This window comes from Thamnophis sirtalis, unplaced genomic scaffold (assembly GCF_051295495.1).
Source record: "Thamnophis sirtalis isolate CommonGarterSnake01/CBP01778 unplaced genomic scaffold, rThaSir2_p1.2 scaffold_9, whole genome shotgun sequence".
In the NCBI taxonomy this organism is placed as follows: domain Eukaryota; kingdom Metazoa; phylum Chordata; class Lepidosauria; order Squamata; family Natricidae; genus Thamnophis; species Thamnophis sirtalis.
Genome location: NW_028261389.1, coordinates 7152703 through 7172883, shown reverse-complemented (window position 1 = coordinate 7172883; position 20181 = coordinate 7152703). Strand labels below are relative to the sequence as shown.

The window sequence follows — 20181 nt, the reverse complement described above, 5'->3', positions numbered from 1 at the left end:
TATCCTATCCCTATATTCTATTCTATTCTATTCTATTCCTATCCCATCCCTATATTCTATCCTATCCTATTCTACTCTTCTCTACCCCACCCTACCCTATCCTATCCTTATATTCTATCCTAGCCCTATATCCTATCCTATCCCTATATTCTATTCTATTCTATTCTACTCCTATTCTATCCTATCCCTATATTCTATTCTATTCTATTCCTATCCCATCCCTATATTCTATTCTATCCTATTCTACTCTTCTCTACCCCACCCTACCCTATCCTAGCCCTATATCCTATCCTATCCCTATATTCTATTCTATCCTATTCTACTCTTCTCTACCCCACCCTACCCTATCCTATCCCTATATCCTATCCTATCCCTATATTCTATTCTATTCTATTCTACTCTACTCTACTCTACCCTATCCTATCCCTATATCCTATTCCATTATACTCTATCCTATCCCTATATTCTATTCTATTCTATCCTACCCTATCCTACCTATCCCTATATCCTATCCTTATATTCTATTCTATTCTATTCTATTCTATTCCCATTCCCAAAGCTGATCCAAACATTTAGAGCTTAAGTGAAAGTGGGAGAAATACAATGGTGTGTGTGTGGGTGTCTGTGTGTCTGAACCCTATTTTTCACAAATAATGTCAGAAGACGGAGTGAATCAAGAACGAAGGGATCAAACCCCCGTTTACATCCACATTTCGGGCAATCGCTCCGTTCAAGGAGAAAAGCCTTCTGCCACTCCTGGTTTATGTTAAAGAGGAGAAGCATCTGTGTTGTCATTAGAGCTACGATGCCGCTGCCCCCCCCCAATCCCCTCCCCCCAAAGCATTTATTCACTCCTGTCACTCAAGGCTGGCCAAAAGAATTAGGCACTTAGTGCTTCTCGGAGAAACCCGCTTGATTTAAAGCCAGCCGGTGCCCACGTTTGAAGCCTACACATCTCCGCTGGGACAGCAGTGTGATTTTTGGCTCACATTAACCATGACCTAACAGCGGCCTCCAAGCCATCATTGGCAGGAACATGAGTGCTCTGCTTACAGACCCGGAACATGCCTGCAACTTTAAAGGTCTCCAAAAAGACTTTGGAAGGGCATGTGGGAACAGCCTTGGAAAGCAGGATGGAAGAGCCACAGCTTAAAAAAAGAATAACAGAGTTAGAAGCAACCTTGGAGGTCCTCTAGTCCAGAATAGGATAGAATAGGACAGTATTAGGATAGGATAGGATAGGATAGGATAGGATAGGATAGGATAGGATAGGATAGGATAGGATAGGATAGGAATAGGAATAGGAATAGGAATAGGAATAGAAGAATTAGAATTAGAATAAAATTAGAATTGGAATTAGAATAGAATTAGAACAGAATTAGAATAGAAATAGAATTAGAATTAGAATAGCAGTAGACTTATATACCGCTTCATAGGCCTTTCAGGCCTCTCTAAGCGGTTTACAGAGAGTCAGCATATTGCCCCCAACAATCTGGGTCCTCATTTTACCCACCTCGGAAGGATGGAAGGCTGAGTCAACCCTGAGCCGGTGAGATTTGAACCGCTGACCTGCTGATCTAGCAGTAGCCTGCAGTGCTGCATTTAACCACTGCGCCACCTTGGCTCTTAGAATTAGAATAGAATTAGAATAGAATTAGAATAGAATTAGAATAGAATTAGAATAGAATTAGAATAGAATTAGAATAGAATTAGAATAGAATTAGAATAGAATTAGAATAGAATTAGAATAGAACAGAATTAAAATAGAATTAGAATAGAATAGAATTAGAATCCACTGATATAATACCCTTAAGATAACTTTTATTGTCTTTTTTTTCTACTGCGAGCACACTGGCCCACATTAAAAATGAAAAGTGTATATCTATCCAAACACATGCATAACACACATATACATATGCATGCTGTATAATATCATATTATTTAACACCATACTATTTAAATATGTCTTTCCACGTCCTTAGGAAAGACTTGATAGGTGGATAAAAATACCAAACCAGAGGTGGTATTCGGCGGGTTCTGACCAGTTCTGGAGAACCAGTAGCGGAACTTTTGAGCAGTTCAGAGAACCAGTGAAAACCACCTCTGATTTGCCCCACACCTCCCATCTATTCTCTGCCTCCCGAGTACCAGCTGATCGGGAGGGAATGGGGATTTTGCAGTATCCATCCCTGCCATGCCCATCAAGCCACACCCAGCAAGCCATGCAACGCCCACCAAGCCACACCCACCGAACCGGTAGTAGGAAATGTTTGAATCCCACCACTGTACCAAACCCAGTCTGAACAATCCGGTTTACTCAAATGAACCATAATATAATCTGGATAGCAGACATGGCTGTACTTGGAGACAGCAGAACAGAAGAGAAAGAACTGGATAAGATCACAAAATAAAAATACCTGCAAATAGAAACAGAACGGTGGCAAATGAAAACAGAGGAAGCACCAATAGTAAGAGGCACTTTGGGTGCAATCCAAAACCATCTGTTTTGCTTTCTGTTTTTAAAGATTAAAACTATTTTTAAAAAACATCTGGAGCACCTGTTGAACACCATCGGCACTGACAAATTTACCATCCGTCCATTGCAAAAGGCAGCATTGCTTGGAGGAGCTTACATCCGATGAGATAATACCTTTATGTTGTGGCCCAGCAGGAACCGTTGGAGCTGCCGATGGACTCCGATAGCAAGGGACCCTATGAGTCGGCTCTGGAAGATGTGGAGGACCCTGGGCAGGATTCAGACTCCGAGCAGGGACCAGAGTGGCTCGTTGGCCACCAGGAGGCGCCTGAGGCATGGAGCAGCGGTGGAGATTGAAGGGAGTCTGTCCCTGACGTCAGGCACTGGAGCTAGTGGTGATGATCGAAGGGAGTTTGTCCCTGACGCCAGGCAAAGGAGGGCGGAGAAGCGAAGATAGCAATTACTGATTATCTCATAGGAGATAATCAGGCCCAGGTGGTTGTGATTTGGCTCCTCCCAAGAGAGTATATAAGAAGAGACTTTGGGAGGAGACCTTTTGCAGGACACAACCGTTATACTAAGCTGGAGAAGCTCTTGTGTGTATCTCTTATCTGTGGGAGTCTGGGTTGCTGCCAACGTCTTGTCTGTGAGTAATTACTGTGAATAAAGCGTGGCTAACAGTAAGCTTGTGTCGGCGTTACTCATTGGATGGAGGGGGGGGGGTCAGAATACGTTTACCACCATAAAACATCCACATTTGCCTATCCCAAGTCCTTGGGAGGGGGATAAAAATAGCAAATCCAGGCTGAACATCTAGTTGACCAAGCAATGACCCATAACAATCTGAATAAGGGACATGGCAATCCCCCTACAATCCTAAAACATTTGGAGCACTTTTTTTAAAAATATTTTTTTTTAATTTTTATTACATGGACAACACATACACACAACAATAAAAAAACAAAACAAAAAAAAAACACACAAAAAAACCCCATCATCACATACAGCATGTCGTTTGGTTACAGGTGTTTTAACATTTATCATTCTTATACATTTATCATTTCATTTAATAGGTTATAATATACAGTTTGGGTTGCTTTGTTTACCATCCCTTCCTCCTGTTGTAACACCCCCTTATTTTCCCTTTCTTTTCACCCTCTCTGCCTTCTCTACTTTCTTCCTTCCTCCTCTCCTTCCCCTTCCTTCTTCCCTTACCTCTCCTTTGCTCCTGCTCTTCCTCTTTCCCTTCCTACCCTCTCTCCTTCCTTTTCTCTCCCTTCCATCCTCCTTTCTCTTTCCTTTCTCTCTCCCTCCCTTCTCTACTTTCCTCCTCTCCTTCCCCTTCCTTCTTCCCGTACCTTTCTTATTTGGAGCACTTCTTGAACACCCGTCCGGCATTGACACATTTAATCATCTGTCAATTGCAAAAGGCAGCTTTACTTGGAACAGCTTACGACGATATCTGTAACCCCGTCAAATATCCTCATCTGCCTATCTCAGGTCCTTGGGAAGAACTGGAGATGCGGACAAAAGTGCCAAATCCAGTTTGAACGTCTGGCCAGCTGTGCAACCAACCCTAATAATATTTTTTTTAAAGGAAGATGGGATGGAGTTGTTCTCTCAAAATTAAAACGACATTCCCCTTGCACTTAAGACGTTCTCATCTCCTTCTGAATATGTACAAGATTTTCTGATGCTTCTGAAGAAATATTAAACCCAGAAAAGATTTTTTTTTTTAAATGACCCATCCCTTCCATTTATTTACATAACAAAATAGCAGCTTGGCCCGGTGAACAGGTTTCTATGTTTCTGATTTGCGTAGCAACCAAAAATAAATGCTAGAAATGTTGTTTAGGGACACGCAAAATCAATTTTTTTTCCAGTCCGACACGCTGACTTTGAGTCGCCTGGAGACATTTAAAACTCCTGGAAAATCTAATGCAGCTTCCATGTGCATTTTCCATTTAAATTCTCGGGAAGTGGACACGCCCTGCCTAGTTCTCCTGTATCACCATTCCTTTAAGGCTGCAATGGGGATTCTTTTAGACTTGACACGTCAAAAATTGGGGGAAATGCCTAACTTGACCTTGCTGGCATCTCTCTCTCTCCCCCTCCCTCCCTCCCTCCCTTTCTCTCTCACACACACAAACACACACACATAGACAGACAGACAAATAAAAAAGAAACAATTTTCCTTTTTCAATAAATGATTACAACAAAGATGATTAGGGGACTGGAGGCTAAAACACACGAAGAACAGTTGCAGGAATTGGGTATGTCCAGTCTAATGAAACAAGGATGCTGTGGCTCAGTGGTAAGACATTTCAAGGCCGAAGAGCCAGCGCTGTCTGAAGACGTCTCCGTGGTCATGTGGCCGGCATGACAAAACACCAAAGGCGCACGGAACACTGTTACCTTCCCACCAAAGGTGGTTCCTATTTTTCTACTTGCATTTTTATGTGCTTTCAAACTGCTGGGTTCGCAGAAGCTGGGACAAGTAACGGGAGCTCACTCCATTATGTGGCACTAGGGATTCGAACAGAGGTGGGTTCCTACCAGTTTGCACCAGTTCGGTAGAACCGGTTCGTCAAATTTTTGAAACCCACCACTGACACACACACACACACACACACACACACAGACTCACACAGAGAGAGAAAGAGGAAGGAAGGAAGGAAGGAAGGAAGGAAGGAAGGAAGGAAGGAAGGAAGGAAGGAAGGAAGGAAGAAAGAAAGAAAGAGTGAGAGAGAGAGAGATGAAAGAAAAAAAGGAAAAAGGGAAAGAGACAAAGGAAGGAAAGAGAGAGAAAGAGAGAGAGAGAGAGGGAGAGAGAGAACACATGGCCGGCAAGCCACTCCCACCAGGTCACATGGCCGGCAAGCCACTCCCACAAAGGAGGCCACACCCACAGAGTAGGTTCGAAAAATTTTTAAAACCCACCACTGGATTCAAATCACCGAACTGCTGACCTTTTTCATCGACAAGCTCAGCATCTTAGCCACTAAGCCACCGCGTCTCACTTTCCATTTACATAATCACTACATACCAGTATACGACTCGATGGCACAAAATCAATCAATCAAAATCTCAATGAGATCCTTAATTATAATATTTCTTCCCCCAAATAACTGTATATTGATACACAGGTAGCAATTGGAAAGCAAAGCCAGTTTAAAGCTGAACGAGACCAGGTGCAACTGAACAAATGTTTTAGTGTGACTTTTTTCCTCTTTCTTTTTTTTTATTTTACTAGTCCTATTTTATCAAAAATTTTGGAAATGTTGCAGCAATTAACAGAAATAAAACCAACAACTATCATTAACCACTTTCAGCTGCCAAATTCAACTATATCTCTATTTGCCCACCTGGAGAGTCCTCTGTTGTGTGTTTTTTAAGACCGAGGAGTAAATTAGATGGAACATTTTTTTAAATCTCCGTGATAGAATGGACGAGAGAGAAAACACTGGAATTAAATCCCAACAAGGTGCTGATTATAAGAGGAAAACAAGGTTCTTGGATGGAGGTGAAACCTGTGTTTAGGAACATCCAGCTGTCACTGGATTTGCAATTGGCCACTGTACCAAGGAGTGCTTTTGTACAACTACAGGAAATTCCTCGACTTACAACAAATTTGTTTAGTGACGGTTCAAAGATCCTGTTCTGACCCAAGCTTCCTTAAAAAGCAAGAAGCAGCATCTTGGTCCCGGCAAAACCCCTTTTATTTACACGACCTATGAATTCCTTTCATTCGCAGTCAGCAAGGCTTAGCAAACAGTTTTTCCGAGGAATATTTATCAACACGAACCTTATCTCATTTGGAGAGCTGCCAGATAACTAGTTTCCAAGCGCAGGGCAGGGCAAAACTGGGCACAGAGTCTCTTATAGTCACAAACAGAACTTTCCCCTCTTGAAACGACCGAATGAATGAATTGTTACCTGCAAAAGCCCCTCCCCATTCGCTCCACTTTTGTTTCCTATGGGAGGGGCCAATCACATCCAAGGTGTGGCTTTACTCCTAAATCAACCCTGCTTTCTTAGTTTTTCTTGTCTTCTGGAAGCTCTGTGCATGGACACACTGGGAACAGGCTCCAGCTGTTGTGCCTCGCTGCTGTCTAACTCCCTCTCTGCCTCTGACGCGGAGCCCGGGGCTGAGCTTTCCTCAGCCCCCAGGACTGGCCCATGTTCCTCCCCAACCTCCTCGCCATCTGACTCTGCTGCCAGCTCCATTGGCCGCCGGTGGGCCACAACAGATACAATGGCTCTGATAAAAATGACTCTTATGACCATTTATGACGGCGGGAAAAAGATGTTGAGACTTTGGAAAAAATACAAAGAACTAAGATGATTAAGGCCTGGAAACTAAAGCACATGAAGAATGGTTGCAGGAATTGGGTATAGCCAATCTAGAGAAAAGAAGGACTAGGGGGGACATGATAAAGGTATTCCAGTATTTGAGGGGCTGCCACAAAGAAGAGGGATTGCTGTTACCTTCCCACCAAAGTGGTACCTATTTATCTACCCGCATTTGCATCAGTGGTGGGATGCAAAAATTATTTTACTACTGGTTCTTGGACATGGCTTGGTGGGCATGGCTGGGGAAACGGTACTGCAAAATCCCCACTCCCTCCCCATGCCCACAGAACTGGTAGGAATTTTTTTTAGATTTCACCACTGGTTCACACTAATGATTGCTGTGTTCATTTAACAAAGTCTGCAAGAAAATATCATAAATAGCAATAGCAATAGCAGACTTATATACCGCTTCATAGGGCTTTCAGCCCTCTCTAAGCGGTTTACAGAGTCAGAGTCAGCATATCGCCCCCACAGTCTGGGTCCTCATTTCACCCACCTTGGAAGGATGGAAGGAAGGCTGAGTCAACCTTGAGCTGGTGAGATTAGAACCGCTGAACTGCAGATAACAGTCAGCTGAAGGGGCCTACAGTACTGCACCCTAACCACTGTGTCACCTCGGCTCTTAATAAAATTGGGCTGGTCATGTGACTGACCTGTATTATGACCATTACAACTTAATGACCATTGAAACTTTAAGGACTGTAACAGGCAATCTCAATCATGGTCGTAACTCGAGGACTATCCACTTAACACTGATTTTATAAACACAAGCTATGACCTCACCTTTTCTTAACGTATGCAAATATCATGCAAATCGCTCTTCTCAGCTTTAATTAAGCATTTCCTCTGCTCAACAAGGCCCAATAATCTCCCCCGTTCCACTCTCCTTATTTATCTTTTTGCAAAATGGATCTAGATGAATTTCAGAATTTTCTATAAAAGCGTTTCGGTTTCCAGGAGGGCAACCTTTATCTGGTTTCCATCTTCAACCACAGGCAAATTTTGGGCTGGAGAAGAAGAATCCTTTTTGCAGAAATGCCAAAATTAAGAGGTGAAATAATTACTGGCAGAACTGCTGAAGCTAAAACAAAAAACAAAAAAATGTGTTCTATCCTTTGTTCTTTCTTCGATCCGCGATGGCCCTCATCGGAATTAAACGCATGACCTGCCGAGAACACTTCAGGCATTGTTAATCCCCAATTCTTTTTTTTTTAAAGGATGTGAACCTAATCCAACTTCAAGTTTACTGCTTCTTCTGTCTCAATAACTGGTTTTGATGAGGCTAACCAATTAAGGTCACGCTTTGGATGCCAACGAGAAGTTAAATTTAAGAAGTTCACCAAACATGACCTCAAAAACCCCTGGGCTGGGATCTCAGCTAAGAGATTTTTCCCTCTCTGCTTACTTAACAATTTCCTATCTCTAAAACTCCAATTATTTTAGACGGGTGGATGGAGATCGTATGTTTCTTAATCTCAGCCACCCTTGAAGACGTGTGGACTTCAACTCCCAGAATCCCACAGCCAGCCAGCCAGCCATGATCTCCTATGGTATTCTGGGGATTGGAGTCCGCCTATCTTCAAGGTGTCAAGGTTGAGAAACAGTGGTGCAGATGTTTGAACACAAAGGTGGGATTCACTTACCTTCCCTGTCAGTTTTTAAATGCAAGCGTGCGAGCCTTGTCTGTGTATGCGCACCTGGACTGCACATGCGCACTGCCTACTGAGCATGCACAGTGCTCATGCATTGCCTTGGGACATGGGGGGGTGGAGCCTCCTGCAGCCACTGCCAGCAGTTCACCCGAACTGGAGAGGACTGGCTGAATACCACCTCTGGTTGGAATGGGCCTCTTTCATTAGATCAGTGGTTCCCAAACTTGGCAACTTTAAGACTTGTGGACTTCAACTCTGCTGGCTGGAGAATTCTGGGAGTTGAAGTCCACAAGTCTTAAAGTTGCCAAGTTTGGGAACCACTGCATTAGATTAACTCTTGTAGAAAGTTCGAACCCACCACTCTCCTAGAAGAATGGAATATTTTGAGAAATGTTTTTTTAAAAAGGCCGAATATTATAATTCCCTGGATGAGAAATGGAGAAAACATGCTCTTGGGACGCAGCCCTCACCTTCCTCAATAGCCCACAGCAGATGCCAGCACTTACAGAGATAAAGAGATAGATAGTTCTATTCATAAACAAATAACCTGCTGCCTAGAGGGGGAGCTCTTTACAACCACAATCAGGAGGTTGTGAGTTCAATCCTAGGCAGAGGCAGATGTAGGGTCTCCTGCTTGGGCAGGGGGCTGGACTAGATGACCTGCAAGGTCCCTTCCAACCTCTGTTAATCTGTTAAACCCTCACCCAAGATCCAACAAAGGTAGGATTAGCTCTCACTCAAGATCCAAACCAGCCTCACAATCAGGAGGATGTGAGTTCGATCCTAGGTAGAGGCAGATGTAGGGTCTCCTACTTGGGCAGGGGGTTGGACTAGATGACCTGCAAGGTCCCTTCCAAACTCTGTTAAACCCTCACCCAAGATCCAACAAAGGTGGGATTAGCCCTCATTCAAGATCCAAAGCAGGACACATCCATTCAGACATCATACAAATTACCCAACACCCTTTCAGACACACAGGGCTCTTCATTGCATCATCTCAGCAGTTCAAACTTCAACCAAACCTGGGGGCTCAGACAAACTATAGAACCAGCTATGACCCCTACATAACCCCTACAGCAACCAATAGAATGCATGCTCTTGCACAGGAACAGGAAGCTCAAGTGCAAAGCCCAAGAGAAAGTGTAAAAACAACAACAATCCACTGTCAACTCCATGTGGTCAGCTGCCCAGAACCATGTGCTTGGTGGTTCTACTTCATCATTAAACCCTCTTTCTAATTAGCTTCCATGTTTTCGGTGTCTTTTTTCCGGCTTGGAATTAAACTGGATGGATATTTCTTCCAACACTCTGATCAGGATTCAAGCCATAATCATTATTCCGACTTGCTAACCAGAAGTTAGTAAGGGACTTGCTAGTGTCACTAACACCCACAGGCAGGGTTTGTCTTACGGTCCACAACGGAGCCGAGAATTTCTGTTGCTAAGCGAGTTTTCAGTGAACTTTGCCCCACTTAACGACCTTTCTTGCCAAAGTTGTTAAGTGAATCACCACAGTTATTAACTTAGTAGCACGGTTGTTAAGTGAATCTGGCTTCCCCATCGACTTTGCTTGTCAGATTTTGCAAACAAGTGGGGCTCTTTCTACAGATAAATATGGGTAGTCCTCGAGTTACGACCACAATCAAGCCCAAAATTTATGTTGCTAAGTGAAGCATTCGTTAAGTGAGTTTGCCCCATTTTACGACTCTTGTCACCACAGTGGTTAGGTGAATTGTTGCATTTGTTAAGTTAGTGATACGGTTGTTAAGTGAATCTGGCTTCCCCGCTGACTTTGCTTGTCAGGAGGTCGCAAAAGGGGATCACAACACCCCCGGGACCCTGCAACCGTCGTAAATATGAACCCATTGCCAAGCATCTGAATGTAAATCACATGACCATGGGGTTTGCTGCGATGGTCGCAAGTGTGAAAAACGTTGTAAGTCACATTTTTCAGGGTCCTTGTAGCTTTGGACGCTCACTAAGCAAACTGTTGTAAGCCGCGGACTATTCTGTGTTGCTGGACCCAGGGGCTCAGGGGCTAAGACGCTGAGATTAGTTGATCAGAAAGGTCGGCAGTTCGGCGGTTTGAATCCCTAGCACCGCGTAACGGAGTGAGCTCCCGTTACTTGTCCCAATTTCTGCCAACCTAGCAGTTCGAAAGCACGTAAAAATGCACGTAGAAAAATAGGAACCACCTTTGGTGGGAAGAAAACAGGGCTCCGTGCACCTTCGGCGTTGAGACATGCTGGCCACATGATAACGGAGATCTCTTTGGACAGCGCTGGATGTGCGGTTTTGAGGAACACTGCCCCCTAGAGTCAGGAACAACTAGCACATATATGCGAGGGGAACCTTTACATTTACCTATATGTGTTGCTATACTTTCAGCAGCATTCCCAAAACTGCTGTTTAGTAAAACGGAGCTTATATCCGTTTTTGTCCCTTGGTGTTCGACTTTCAAGGTCACTTTTAAATCGCAGGCTAAGGGAAAAAAAAAACTCTCCTGGAGTTGTATCCTCACCTTTTCAGAAGATAAATTAAAAAGCTTTAGCAGCAGGTGATCCTCTGTTCTTCTTATTGTTTCTCCCCCCACACACCCCCCAGCCCATTTGCGGTGAAGAGCACGCTGTCAACATCAAAACAACTTTTCCAACTGAGTTTGAGAAAAGATCGGCTCTTTTCTACAAGGAGGAGGAGGATCGCTTTTATGTTCTAATAAGATTCTCACGGCTTTAAAAGTTAGTAAAACCGGACATGGGGAGGGAGGAGGGGGAGTAGGGAGGGCAAGAAAATCCACATTAGTGCAATGGTTGTGCAGAGTGCAGTATTCCTGATCAAGGAACTACCAACTCAGGCAAAGAAGCAATAAACAACAGCCTAATCAAGAAACTACAAGAAGAAAACAACACACTAACCCCACCAACAATCACAGGGCAAGCCACTTGTATGTCAACAGAGAAGAACCCATACTCGCTCACACTGAAGATGTTATCTAGTTGGGTAATGAAATGACATCAAGGAAACAAGGATCCCACAGTTCAATCCTGAGCTGCAGATATTCTCTTCTATTGGAGAGATGAAGTCCTCCGTGGCACGACAAAACCGCGAAGCCCTTATCCGCGGAGACATAAGCGCGTCGCTAAAGCCGCGACGTCATCACCATGCGTCATCACCGCCGCGACAACAGCGCGGCAACAGAAGGGCGCTTTAAAACGGCGCCGCGGCAGAGAGCCGATTTCAATTAAGGTAAGGGTTAGGATTAGGTTTAAGGGTTTGTTTTAGGGTTAGGTTTAGGGTTAGGTTTAGGGTTAGGTTTAGGGTACTGAGTGCTTGGGAATGCGCGGATTTGCCCTCCGCAATTATGTCGTCGCGGTAGGGTCGCGTTTTTCCTTAGCACTTCGAACGGCGTGAATTAGTCTTCATGCTTATGTCTCCGCGGATAAGGGCTTTGCGGATTTGTGGTGGAACCGAAGTCCTCTCCCTCCCTCCCTCTCCATATCCATCTACTTATCTACCTATCTACCTTTCTTTCTATCTCTATCTTTCTTTCTTTCTTTCTTTCTTATCTTTCTATCTTTCTATCTATCTCTATCTATCATCTATCATTTATATCTCTGTCTTTCTTTCTCTCTCTCTCTCTCTCTCTCTCTCTCTCTCTCTATCTCTATCTATCTATCTATCATCCATCCATCCATGAAGTCCACCCATTTCACTTACAGAATGCATATGTAGGTCATCAAATCTAATAATAACAATAAGGCAAAAGAACTTAAAGATACTACCAACAGATCGGTGCCTTGGGTGGAATCCCTAAACATTTGGAGCACCATAGAATCTCATCAGCATTGACAAAATCCCCATCGGTCAATTGCAAAAGGCAGCTCTATTAGGAACAGCTTACATCCTGTGACAATTATTTCTAACACCATCAAACGTCTACATCTGCATATTCCCAGGTCCTTGGAAACCAGTGGTGGGATAATTTAACAACCGGTTCTCTGCCCTAATGACCAGCTGGGTAGGTGTGTCTTGGTGGTCATGTGACCATGTGGGCGTGGCCAACTCAACATCACTCAGGTTGATGGGCGCTTCGCCTTAGCTGTTACAATGTAATGAGGGTTAACCGGAGAGGCAGTTTCTGTAAGCAGGGCAATAAAAATCAGGCTAGAAACAGCACCAGAATGTTTCCTTCCTGCCTTCCTTACAGGATTAGCCCTGTAAAGTGGAAAAACTCAAAAGGAGATTTCTTCCAACAACTGGTTCTCTGAACTGCTTGGAAAGTTAACAACCGAACTGGCTGAATCCCACCACTGTTGGAAACACACTCATTGTGAACAAAAATTCCAGATCAGTCCAAACATCTGGCCACCAAGCACCCTGTAATAATAACTTCCAAGTGGATTCAATTGACTTTACCTTACAAATAGGCCTAGCTTTAAGCAAACACGCTAGTTGTCAATTGCAAACTGCCCCTTTTCAACAAAATGCTCAAAATGGGTTAGACCTCCACATTCTAATCTCCATGACTTTAAGACTTGCTTTATCTGTATGCTACTCAGCAGAGGTTGTGCAAACTCAGCTACAACACGGCTACTATTTGTCATAGCTTGGTGTATATTGCCTGAAGAAAATAATTCTTATTTTTGAAAAACTGAGCATGCTGTGTGAACATGGCCACAGTGGAAGCATACAATTTTAGCCCAAGGGGAAGGAGAATGGGTGAGCTTTTCCTTGAGTTTTGGTGTGGCTTTAGCATCCGCATTCATTCTCAAGTCATGAGGCTTTGTTTAAGGTGAAATGATGTGCCAATATGGTGGGTTTAGGCCATCGTGCTAATTCAAAGGCAAAATAAGTTATGTTTGGGTCTAGTATCCATGGATCCGTTGTATATTGTTGGTTGACAAGACCTACTGTGTTTAGGTCGTTGGAGTAAGTCATTGGAAGGGGCCTCCAGTGGTAAATCCAGTGGTGACCTCACCTACCAGTGTTATTCATTTACTACCTTGATTGAATGACAGATAATCCAAGAGGCTCATACAAATTCATTCTAGAACAGAATAACAGAATAACTTCACGTGATAGAATCAAGACTCAGCCTTCCATCCTTGCGAGGTGGGTGAAATGAGGACCCAGACTGTGGGGGCGATATGCTGACTCTGTAAACAGCTTAGAGAGGGCTGAAAGCCCTATGAAGCGGTATATAAGTCTAACTGCTATTGCTATTGCTATAACATGCATAAAATCAACACAATCTGAAGCAACAACTGGTTTTTGTTTTTTAAATGCTTTCCATGTATCAAAAGGGGTTTCATTTAATAGGATACCCCAGGGATTTAAGAGTTTGGATCCCTGCCAGTCCCTAAAAGTCCTTTGCAAAGCGGGCAGACCTCCCAGGAATTTTTTTTTTTAAAAAAAAGCCATTGCAAAGTGAGTTAAATTGGGATTTTGGAATCTTTCTGCCACATGTTGGGTCTTCAGGGGATTAGGTCCAACCCCATCACTCTTGCCTGACATAAAAAATAAAACAAGAAAATAAAATAGTACCTAATAAAGTCAAATAAAATCCCAACAGCCAAAGAAGCGGAATCTTTGGCTCTTCCTGTTTTATCTTAAACAAACAATCGCTCCCAAAACCTTCCATGAAACTGAAAAGAACGGGACGGAAAATATATTTATACAGCATTCAGGGCACTTGAAAGTTCTCCCAACTTTCACTTTTTAAATGAAATCCTTTTTCAGGGCTCCAAGAGAATCCACTTGGGAGGCGCTTTTAGTCCTCCCCTGTCCTCTCTCCCCCCCCCCCACGCTAGTAAAAAACTGTCTAAAGCCCCACACCTCCTGAGCTTAAAAAAGGAACTAATTGGAAAGGAGGGGAGAGAAGAAAAGAGGAGATGAGGGGAGAGGGGAGAAGGGATGAGGAGAAGAGAGGGGATTAGGAGGGAGGAGAGAAGAGAGAGGTGTGGGGAGGAAAGAAGAGAGGGGGTGAGGAGGGAGTGGAGAAGAGAGGTGGGAGGAAAGAAGAGGTGAGGAGGGAGGAAAGAGGAGAGAGGGTGAGGAGGGAAGGGAGAAGAGAGAGGGTGAGGAGGGAGGGGAGAAGAGAGGGATGAGGAGGGGGGAGGAGAGGGGATTGGGAGGAAGGGGAGAAGAGAGAGGGTGAGGAGGGAGCGGAGAAGAGAGGTGGGAGGAAAGAAGAGGTGAGGAGGGAGGAAAGACGAGAGGGGGTGAGGAGGGAAGGGAGAAGAGAGAGGGTGAGGAGGGAGGGGAGAAGAGAGGGGGTGAGGAGGGAGGGGAGAAGAGAGAGGGTGAGGAGGGAGGGGAGAAGAGAGAGGGTGAGGAGGGAGGGGAGAAGAGATGGGGGAGGAAAGAAGAGAGGAGGTGAAAAGGGAGGAAAGAAGAGAGAGGGTGAGGAGGGGAGATGAGAGGAGTGTGAGGAGGGAAGAAAGAAGAGAGGGAGTGAGAAGGGAGGGGAGAAGAGAGAGGGTGAGGAGGGAGAAGAGATGTGGGAGGAAAGAAGAGAGGAGGTGAAAAGGGAGGAAAGAAGAGAGGGGGTGAGGAGGGGAGAAGAGAGGAGTGTGAGGAGGGAGGAAAGAAGAGTGGGGATGAGAAAGGAGGGGAGAAGAGAGCGGGTGAGGAGGGAGGGGAGAAGAGAGGATTGTGAGGAGGGAGGAAAAAAGAGAGGGGGTGAGGAGGAAGGGGAGAAGAGAGGGGATTAGGAGGGAGGAGAGAAGAGAGGGGTGTGAGGAGGAAAGAAGAGAGGGGGTGAGGAGGGAGAGGAGAAGACAGAGGGTGAGGAGGGAGGGGAGGTGGGATGGGAGAAGAGAGAGGCTGAGGAGCAGAGAAGAAAGGAGGTGAGGAGGGAGGAAAGAGGAGGGGGGGTGAGGAGGGAGTGGAGAAGGGAGGGGGGAGGGGAGTAGGGGGAGGAAGGAGGAGGGAGGAATAAAGAGGAGGGAAGGGGGAGAAGAAGCAGGAGAGGGGGGCTGAGGAGGGAGGGAAGAAGGGCTGGGGAGGTTGAAGAGAGAAGGGGAGGAAGGGAAAGAGAAAGGGGGAGGGGAGAAGGGAGGACTCTTAAAAGTTCACAAACTTCCCGCGGTCTAAGCGGTAACTTTCTCCGCCTCTCCCAGAGATTTCCCACCCACCTCCCCCTGTCCCCCTCTCCCCCCGTTTTAAAGATACGTTTGCAGCGACCGAGGTTGGGGGGGGAGGGGTCACTCCAGGCTACCGAGTTTGGTTTACTTCGGATTTACTCAGAAGAAGCGGCTCCGGCGGAGTCCCCGAGACCCCCCCTCCCCTCCCCGCAGAGGAAAGCAAGGAAAGTGACTTACCTCAAAACTTTCCAGCTTTTCAGAGGGTCCAGGTCGGGGATGAGAGAAACCATCCTTCCGTCTCTCTCTCTCTCTCTCTCTCCGTTTTAAGGCCAAGCAGTTTCGGAGATACGGCCGGGAAGCTGTACCGAAAAGCCCAAAGCGGCTGAGAAAAGAGAAAACGACGCGGGCTTCGCGCTTTGCCCGGCTCTCTTTCTCTCGCGCCTTCCTTCCTCCGCGGCGCAAGAAAGTAACGGGGTTGCTGCGTCTCCCTGCTAGATAAAAGCCCCGCCGCGCTCTCTCGCGCTTTCCGAAAAAAAAAGAAAAGCGAGCGGGAAAAAGCGCCCCGAGGCTCCAAGCGCTGCCCCGTTCGCTAGTAGCGCCGGCTCGGCCCCCGCACCGTCCGCCCCTGCAGGCGGCAGGCACAAGCGAGGCTTAACCTTAAGGGAAGCGACTTCGCCTCCGCCCGTGGCGGCTGCAGTTCGGTCCCCGATTGCCGCCAACTGAAGAGTTGCTGTCCGCTGAGGCTGGGGGTTGTGGGGGGAGGCTACTTTACACGGACTGACTTCCCGGCGCAACAGCGGGGATCAATAGGCCAGAATTTAGGGGGAATTCCCTAACCCAGTGTTTCTCAACCTTGGCCGCTTGAAGATGTCTGGACTTCAACTCCCAGAATTCCCCAGCCAGCGAATGCTGGCTGGGGAATTCTGGGAGTTGAAGTCCAGACATCTTCAAGCGGCCAAGGTTGAGAAACACTGCCCTAACCGACCCCCGATTTTGAAACACTAAAAACTCATGCATCTTCCTCTTCTCTTTTCCTTTTTTCTCTTCTCTTTTCGCTCTTCCTCTTCTCTGTTTTTGCTGTTACTCTTCTCTTTTCTCTTTTTCCCTCTTCTCTCTTTTCCCTCCTTTTTCCCTTCCTCGTTTCTCTTTTCTTTTCTCCTCTTCCTTCCTTTTATCTTTTCTCTCTTCTCTTTTTACTTTTCATCTCCCCTTCTTATCTCTGTTAATCTTCTCTCTTTTTTCTCCTCTTTCTTTCCCTCCTTTTCTCTTCTTCTTTTCTCTTTTCTCCTCCCCTCCTCTACCTCTCCTCTTTCCGCTCCTCTTTTCTTTTTTTACTCTTCTCTTTTTACTCTTCTCTTTTCTTATCACTCTTTTCTCCCTCTTTATTTTCTCATCTTTCTCTTCTCTCTTCTCTTTTTAGTCTTCTCTTTTCTCTCCTCATCTTTTCTCCCAACCCCCCAACACACACACATTAGAACTTCACCTGAGCCTGGTTCTTTCTCCTTTTGCAGTAAGTAACAAGAGTTGTTCATTTTCAAGTAAAGTATATGTGGTACCTGGCTCAAGAGTAGTAACTGTGAGAGGGATCTGGGAGTCTTAGTGGACAACCATTTAAATAGGAGCCAGCCGTGGGCAGCAGCTGCCAAAAAAGCCAACACAGTTCTAGGCTGCATAAACAGAGGAGTAGAATCAAGATCACGTGAAGGGTTAATACCACTTTATAATGCCTTGGTAAGACCACACTTGGAATACTGCATTCAATTTTGGTCACCACAATGTAGAAAAGATGTGGAGACTCTAGAAAGAGTGCAGAGAAGAGCAATAAAGATGATTAGGGGAACTGATGGCTAAAACATGAAAATCAGTTGGGTATGTCTATTTAATGAAAAGAAGGACTAAGTGTGACATGATAGCAGCCTTCCAATATCTCAGAGGTTGCCCCAAAGAAGAGGGAGTCAAACTATTCTCCAAAGCTTCTGAAGGCAGGACAAGAAGCAATGGGTGGAAACTAATCAAGGAGAGAAGCAACTTAGAACTAAGGATACATTTCCTGACAGTGAGAACAAACAATCACAGCTTACCTCCAGAAGTTGTGAATGCTTCAATGCTGGAAGTTTTTAAGAAGATGTTGAACAACCATTTGTCTGAAGTGGTGTAGGGTTTCCTGCCTAAGCAGGGGGTTGGACTAGAAGACCTCCAAGGTCCCTTCCAACTCTGTTATTCTATTCTATTCAAGGTGCAAATCAAGCCCAACCAGACATTGTTAATGTTGTTGAGCAGAGAAGAAACACCTTCCCCTTCCCAAAAAATTGTGACAGTTAGTCAACTCCAACCGTATAGGTGACACTCCATTAAAATGGGGTTGAGAAACAACACTGAGAATTAAAGATAAAGAGGAATTGGTATACTTCATGACACGGGGGTGATTTTATAATTGGTTAGAAAAGGAATATGAATAAAAGAATACAGATTAAATAATCCTGATGGCACACTGTTAAAAGAAGAACAGGGAAAGAGGGAGAAAATATAATAATATACAGATGTATGTTTAAAAGATGTTATATGTGGAATTATTACAACACAATATAAAAGGAGGAAGAGGGAATTTAAGAGTGTTATGTAAATACAGAACCGAGTTTGCTCTAACGCCAGCCCCAAAATGCATCAGGTTGAAGAGGAAAATATGAAAATACCACAACAGAAGGAGGGAAGGGAGAGAGGAGGAGAGGGAAGAGGAGAAGAGAGGAAAGGAGAAGGAAAGAAGAAAGGGTAAAGGAGAGGAAGAAAGGGAGGAGTAGAAAGAGCAGGGGAGAGGGTAGGAAGGGTCACCATCACTACATAAACATGACAGAAATAAATAAATAAATAAAAATTATGCACATACCCACATATATGACACAAAGAAACAACACAGGCTAGTTTGGATGTATACATGTATATAAAGAAAAGTTCAACACAAAGGCAACTTCTACATAACTGCCAAAGAATTAGATCAAATAACCAGGATGTAAACTCAACTCAAGGAGATTTTTACAATCCGTTTAAATAAGAGAACTGTAAGAGAAAATAGTTGACTTATGACCATTTTTCACACTTATGGCCATTGAGGTGACCCCATAGCCACATGATTTACATTCAAATACTTGACAACTGAGTCACATTTATGATGATCACTTGGCAACCTTCTGGCAAGCGAAGTCGATGGAGAACCCAGATTCACTTAACAACCATGTTATTAATTTAACAACTGCAGTGATTCGCTTAACAACCATGTTATTAATATAACAACTGCAGTGATTCACTTAACAACCATGGTATTAATTTAACAACAGCAGTGACTCACTTAACAACCATGGTATTAATTTAACAACTGCAGTGATTCGCTTAATAACCATGTTATTAATTTAACAACTGCAGTGATTCACTTAACAACCATGTTATTAAACCATGTTTAACAACTGCAGTGATTCGCTTAATAACCATGTTATTAATTTAACAACTGCAGTGATTCACTTAACAACCATGTTATTAAACCATGTTTAACAACTGCAGTGATTCACTTAACAACCATGCTATTAATTTAACAACTGCAGTGATTCAAGTAACAACCATGTTATTAAATAAACAACTGCAGTGATTCGCTTAACAACCATGTTATTAATTTAACAACTGCAGTGATTCACGTAACAACCATGTTATTAAATAAACAACTGCAGTGATTCACTTAACAACCATGTTATTAATTTAACAACTGCAGTGATTCACTTAACAACCATGTTATTAATTTAACAACTGCAGTGATTCTTGAAGTGGCGAGAAACGTCGTAAAATGGGACAAATTCACTTAATAAATGTTTTCACTTAACAATATAAATTCTAGGCTCAATTGTGGTCACAAGTCGAGGACTAGGCTACCTGTAGGAATATAGCAAAACTCCCAATATATATTGCACATCACAAACGGTGAATCCAACCTACTGCTGACTATGGATGACAACAGCAAATAAAACTTTGGGAAAGGAAATTGAGGTGAAGTCAGCATTTAATTCAGTTTGACTCTTCATAATTTCATAAGTTCCCCATTTACGTGACAGGTAAGGAACATTTCTATCTCTGAAGATTAAATTCTAAATTAAATTCTCCTACCCCCTTTTTTTTTCTTGCAAGTCCAAAAACATCAACATGTAATGCTAAGGCATATTCGAAAAAGTTGTTATGTACACTAAAACCTCAATTTAATGGACCGTGGGGAGCGGGTGTCAGTTAAATCCAATTTTATACCGTTTGGATCAATTTATGTCATTTCTGTAATTATGTAATTGACATCCATGGTGTCATTTGCTGTAAATCCTCAGTTTAACAGGTAATCTTTTTATTTAATGGGGGAAACCTTGATTTAATGGACATGCCTGTTAAATGGCACATAAGTCATTTTAACTAGCAAGAAGAAGAATGCAAAAACTAAACCGAGGCCAGTAAACGGAGAGAAAACATAAACTCAAATCTTGGCTTGTTTATGTAGGAAGTTTGCAATTGGCTTCAATCATATGAGCTGTTTTTTTTTAAAAAAACTATTTCTCCTCTGATGTGTTTGTGTATGAACGTATATTTCAAAC

At 43.9% G+C, this 20181-nt stretch overlaps 1 protein-coding gene across 1 annotated transcript in view; it reads right to left on the bottom strand.

Annotated features, from left to right (window-relative positions):
* The window catches only part of CELF2 (CUGBP Elav-like family member 2), a 669316-nt gene extending 653390 nt beyond the window's left edge, over positions 1-15926 (bottom strand). The window contains exon 1 of the mRNA XM_087722719.1: positions 15803-15926. Coding sequence (XP_087578845.1) covers positions 15803-15855 — 53 coding nt within the window. The 5' untranslated portion in view covers positions 15856-15926. The remainder of the gene's footprint in view (positions 1-15802) is intronic.
* Between the last annotated feature and the right edge of the window lie 4255 nt (positions 15927-20181).